This window comes from Buceros rhinoceros, unplaced genomic scaffold (genome assembly GCF_000710305.1).
Source record: "Buceros rhinoceros silvestris isolate BGI_N320 unplaced genomic scaffold, ASM71030v1 scaffold25918, whole genome shotgun sequence".
NCBI lineage: Eukaryota > Metazoa > Chordata > Aves > Bucerotiformes > Bucerotidae > Buceros > Buceros rhinoceros.
Window position 1 is genome coordinate 11,003 of NW_010425540.1, and position 6,242 is coordinate 17,244.

A 6,242-nucleotide genomic window follows, 5' to 3' on the forward strand; every position below is an offset into this window, starting at 1 on the left:
TACACGATGCGGTAATTTTCAGCTAGCGTCAGGTTCTTGCTGGAATCAGACCACGGAAACTCAAACTACGAGGCGAGTTTGCAGCTAGAAGCTTTGTCTTGGCACCTGACTTGATTGTTGATGCAGTTTTACCTTGGTTTGGTGTGTTTGTGAGGTCCCAGCTCTGATTTGTAAGTAGGAACACCGGAAAGGTGCAGGTCTCAAATGGTTTGCCCTTTTCTAAGAAAAATTCTGTTCCAGCTTAACTGTAAGACTCAATTTTAATACTAAAAGCTCAGGCAGGTTAAAAGGATCGTCCCATAAACACACCACATATTCTCCTCTGGCGTCTTTCATGTTCCAGTTCAGGATCACAACCAAATTTACACCTATATAGAAGTGGCAGTTGAACATATAACGACGGTAACGAATCAAATCACGGCAGCAAAGCATCCTTACGAGACGCTGTTCTGAAAATCATACCTTGCTTTTCATAGCTGAAGAATACGGGCCTAAAAATAACCCAGGTAGAATTTCCTAGGAGGAAGAAGAGCAGACACTTAATAGCAACTCCAACTGATCTGAAATAATACATCGTGCTGAACCCAGACCACGGGAACAAGTAATTTACAGATTAGTGCGAGGTGTGTTATCGAGTGTCAGTTATAACAGGACACGGGTGGGGGGGAAGAGAATCAGGTTGGCAAAATCAAAGAAACCTGATCTCGTTTTGGAACAGGAATCGAGTCCTTTATTTGGACTGTTCCACTTTGATTCCTGCATCTCACCCAGCCCCAGAAACTCTAACTGTGTACATAATCCTGTCTTGTAATTAATTCCAAACTGCTCTCAGGTCAGTCTTCTTTGTCCCAGTAGTAGGAAAATATCAACTTTTAACCATTTACTTCCCCACCAATACGGGCACGTGGGTCTGTAGATTTTCTCTTGTGCAAAGATTTGGCTGACATCACGGCAGGAAAGCTTCCTTCGTCCTGACACTTTACCCCTAAAGACTGATTTTGATCCCAGCGCTTTTTCCTCACTGGGTTTAGACTCAAATGGGCATTGAAAGTGCGTCGTACCTGCATCTCCCTCCTCATGGGATAGGTCCAATCCTTAAAAATAAAATAAAAAGTAATTACACATAGGCATGAAGGGAAAATAAAACCCACATTCAGGCAGAGATCTGTACGTGGATGGTGTATAGAAGAATCACAATCTGTTTGCTGTGGATTGCGCGAGGTACCTGCTACACAACAGGCACATCGCTTACACTCCCTGCCAGCCCTCCTTGTGGACACCAGTACACCCACAACAAGCACACCCAGCTTCCTGCTTAGAAATCTCCCTCGGGAGTGAGGAGAGCAAGAAAGGGAAAAAGCTTTAGAGCATTCCATACTACTAATTCCATACTAATTAGAGAATTCTATACTAATTTAGAGCATTCCACAGTAGTGAAAAAATTTCTGACTGGTACATTCCTACAGCCACTGGAAACACAGAAGATAACGAGCGTAGCAGGGACCTCCCTTAAAATCCACACTGCCTCACCCCATACATGCCAACTAACCCGAGTTTGAACATTCAGGATCTGGCTTGAACAATTCTGAAAACTGACGTTCTCCACCAACCAACGAGCCATTGAAGCGAATCTCTACCCTAGACGGTCACACAGGGAAGGATGCATGTGCAGGAAACACAACACTTGTGTCCAGCACGGAGACAGGACACTCCTCATCGGTTAATTCGCAGCCAGCACATCACACTCTGCCACACACCTCAGCCCCAGGGCTCTGTGAGGGTTCAGCACTGGGGAATCGCCCCTTCCCAGCTGACCTCACCATCACCAGACTCAATCCATCAGAGCTGCCCAGGATCAACATCTTCATCCTTTGCTCCACGTTACAGAGCTGCCAAAGCTGAGCAGAGAAATGCTCAGGCAGACTATTCCTGTCTCTCCATCTCTCCAACTCCCACTGTCCTCTATTAACAGGCTCTGACTCATTCTTTGACCCTCACACAAGAAGGAGTTGTAGCTGAGATCACAGTTACCAGCTGGAGAGGAAAAATAGACAAGGCAACAGTCAAATCAACCGCATCCAGTTATTTACATAACTCCCTTGGTCGCTCCACACACACCAGCAGCTAAGAAAAAGCTTTGCCATATGTCGTTGTTATGTTCCAATCTCCTCTAAACCATCAGAAAGTTAAACTCTGACTATTCCACCTCAATCAGGGTCACACCAAGAGAGATCCAGGCCCTTCCCTGGCAGCACTGTCCACCTCTGATTTCATGTTAACCCTTTTTTTTTTTTTTTTACTGAGACACGCGAGAAAACCCTGGGCTTCCCCCAGCCACGCTATGCAGGGAGGTTTTGCTGGCTCTTGGTGGGGGAATTAGAAAGGATTTGAGTATCAGTAAAGTTAATCTGGAAACCACTTGAGTCGAATCTGGGACAGCACTTCTGAGAAAGCAAACAAACGCTCAGCCACACAAAACGGGTCTTTGAATCCTGCCTACAAAGGGAGGACAACCAGGGGAATAAACCCCCTGAAATGGGCTCTGCTAGACCTGGAGAGGTCAGAGAAGTCGCTTCAGGATGTTCCAGCTCCAACAACAAAAGCTCCTGCTAGCAGAGAGCAGAAATTCTGGGACAAAAGGACGACAGTCACAGAACTGGACGCTTTGAAGGTTGGCCTGAGAGTGTTTTAGCACAACCCCATTGTCTCACCGCATAAATGAAAACGTAATTCCGTCTCCAAAAAGCAAGAAACCCCCAGCTTTGCCCAAGCATAAGACAACATGACGAGAAATAAACTCTGAAAAGCTGATGCTGCACTCCAGGAGTATAGGGGCACTTCAGTGGGTTTGTTACTCTACTTAGAGACTCGTAGAGTTCAAAAGCCTTAAACTGGAGCAGAATGAAAACACAAATTCATCACTACAAGGAGACTTAACATTACAAATATTCCTTTCTAACGCATCAGAAGCAGGAAATCGTGGTAGATATCTGAAAGACCATGTCTCTGATTAAAGGTTTTCTTCAGATAAGCACACAAACTACTGAAAGAGCAATTCTGGTGATTTCCTGACAGCCCTTCAAGGCTTTTAAAACTAAAGATACAAGCTTAGTCAAGTGTTATGCAAAATTATGTAAAAAACCAGAATCTATTCCTGTAGGCTGAACCCAAGCTGAGGTCTCACCTTAAGGAATTTATTCATGAACCATGTTTTCCACGCTGTCTGAAGCTCCCAGCAGACAAACAACTGAAACTTTCTCCTTTTATCACACCAAATACAAGAATTTTGCTGAGAAAACAACTGATGGTGCCAGAGCTCGACAGACTAAGGGCACTTCTTGGTGCTGGAGTACTTGGTGGGTTCCACAGAACACGCGACAACTCACTGGAAGACATAATCTTCAACACTCCAAGACACAAGAGTAGGAATGCAAAAAATAACCTCCTGACTCCAAAGCGTTACCGAGGAACCACGCACCTCCGAAAGTCGTCCCAAAGTTGGTGGTGATTTGCTGAAGGCAAGTTCAGAAGATCTGTGTCTGCTGTGTGTTGTAACCGCACAGATGAAATGCCAGGGACTAGCTAAAGCGCTTCAACTGGACTGTCCAGAGGAAGAACAGGGCATAAAGCCCGATTAAAGCCCTCCCTTCCCATCTACAGCCAATCTCCAGCCGAAATGAGGTGAAGATATGAACGACTAGGCGAGACTTATCTACAGCGCAAAGAGCCTCTTGGTATCCAATGCCCAAACCACACCCAGAGCAACTCTGCCAACAGTTATGGTTGTTTGGTCAATATTTTGCAATAGCTACGCCCGTTCTTTAGAAGAAGAGTTTAATGGCAAACTCCCTGACATCTTCCACTGCTACGTGCAAATGCACGTACATGAGGACTTTTCCCTGACAGAGTGACTTGGCAAGGACTTAAACTAATTAAAAAAATTCATAATGTGAGTTTTACATGACACTGAGACTAGCCTGTGCTGAACACCTGCACAAAAGCAAAGGCCGTGGTTTTTAAACACAGCATCACAACGTCCCTGATGCGATCTGCGTACATGTCACCGGAGGAACATAGTGAACCGACAGTTTAAGTCTGAAAACCCACCTCATTTTCCCATATAGAAGGTATATCCTAGTCAGTCTTTTCCAAAGCTCGGCTTTGGCTGGAAGACAACCCACAGCACCGCGCTGCTGTGGTTAAAACCCCGCTGCCTTATAATTAGCAGAGCCTGCAACCCACAGAGTGCCCTAGATGGGGAAAGAAGCTCTCAAAGGTGCTAAAAAAATCATCAGTAAAATAAATCAAATCAGCAATTGAAAGGAGGAGAAGCCAACACCCAGAAGTACCTTTTGTAGATTTTAGCCGCTGCCCCTTCCCTGCTCAGCATCTGCAGTGGCTCTCCCTGCTTTCAAGACCGGTACTCCAGTCCTTTTGGAAAGCTAAACACAACTCCCAGCAACACCTCCCTGGCCACTCCAGGTTTCTGACCTTCTCCAACAGCTCTTTTGCTATTGGTTAATAGCATCACTTACCTCTCTGCACAGATTGCTCATCGCAATTCATCACAGCAAGTTCCTCAAGTACCTCAAAACTCTTGGGCTGTCAGAACCCTCTTGCCTGAGTTTGTTTCCCTGTCTAGTGGAAAATTCGTATAAGCTGTAACACTCACAAGTCTCTCCTCCAAACCTGGCAGAACATTCTTTCGTGACTTGTGAAACTGAAGACAAGTGTTACGGCAATGACAGCCACACGCTCTGCTGACCTGCTCCAAATCCTTCACCTGCTCTGGCCTACTGAGCTCTTGGCTGTAACTCTGTACCACAAAAATTAAAATTACAGCTAAAGTGTTACGCCAGAGCAGAGAACATGATTATATTAACTGCCAACACTACTATCACCCCCTGAGCTTGGTGGCTCCCGGTCCCTTAGTGAATACCTTGATGCAAAAGCTTTATGCTTAATTCTGAGGCAGTTTTAAGTCTGATTTACACAGTGAAATAAGACCACAGCTTGATTTTGAAAGTATTTTAGACAGTAGTTTGAAAGAACTCCCAGCTGATAAGAACTCCCCCAACAAAAGGGGGGAAGGGGATGTTATCATGAAAGACCTGCACAAAAATAAAGCTACTTACAGCCACAGCCGTTGTAAAAGGGAACAAACCTTTGTCAAAAGAATCATGAAATCCTAAGGTAGTAACAGAACATACTCACTTGCCATCTTTTAATATGAAAAATCAAATGAAAACATTTTCAAATATTTTTCTTGAATATTACTGAAACCCGTCATGTCTGCTACTGTGAAGCGTGTTAATTTAAGGGCCTCAAAATTAGCTACAAGACTGAAATGAAAAGCCGTGTCTTCAGTTTCAGTCAGGCTTCGTGTTCCTGAATGGTTATTCCAGTTAGAAACATTTTTAATGGATCATTTATATATATACAAAATATTTTCAGATGGAAGGGACCTGCAGCGATTATCGAGTCCAACTGCCAGACCACCTCGGGGCTGAAAGCCAGCCATGAGCTGGGCTTTGCTGCAACGGCAAGCTCCCTGCGGTCACAGTTCCCTCTTCAACCAGCCCCGACAGAGGTAAACACGGGTCGGGAGGCAGGTGCACGGGGTGTCCCGGGGTTGTACAGAGCACTGGGACACCGGGAAAGCATCACACAGACATTCTGGCTCTTGAAAATACAAAGGAGCACAAACGCAGGAAGGTGGAGAGAAAAAACAATCGCAGGTGGCAATGAGAGAGCACACAGAGGAAGGAAGAAGCATCCGACGGGAAAATAAATGTTATTTCAGCAAAGACAAACAGAAGGGTAATGGGTAAACCAAAGCAGCTCGTTAAACACCAGTCAGCACAGGGGATCACCAGCACTGGCTTTAGATAGCGCCGTGAAGGCAGAATTCCCCAGCTCAGCACAGCACACAGCACCGCCACGCTTTCTGTATTATTTTCTTCACACAGAAGCTGGGACGACTCCCGAGTTACTCCTAACGGTGCTTCTCCTGCATTCACCCCGCGGCACTTCCACCCACTGCAGTAAAAGGTCTTGATATGTGCAAAGCAGCCTGAGAGTGTCCCACAGAGCTCCGATCAAACCCTGTCACCTCATTTCCATCTCCCAGCACAACAGAGCGCTGGCGTTCCGTGTCTTTTGCTCTCTTATGTGGGCAGGTAAAATAAGGATTATAATAGGGGCTTCCCGTGTCTCTGAAAGGCTGCAGAGGAGGGAACCGC

At 45.6% G+C, this 6,242-nt stretch overlaps 1 protein-coding gene across 1 annotated transcript in view; it reads right to left on the reverse strand.

Moving 5' to 3' along the window:
- The window catches only part of STYX (serine/threonine/tyrosine interacting protein), a 5,375-nt gene extending 4,287 nt beyond the window's left edge, over positions 1 to 1,088 (reverse strand). The window contains exons 1-2 of the mRNA XM_010141193.1: positions 1,062 to 1,088; positions 463 to 516 (exon numbers count right to left, since the gene is read on the reverse strand). Coding sequence (XP_010139495.1) covers positions 463 to 516; positions 1,062 to 1,079 — 72 coding nt within the window. The 5' untranslated portion in view covers positions 1,080 to 1,088. The remainder of the gene's footprint in view (positions 1 to 462; positions 517 to 1,061) is intronic.
- Positions 1,089 to 6,242: the final 5,154 nt, after the last annotated feature.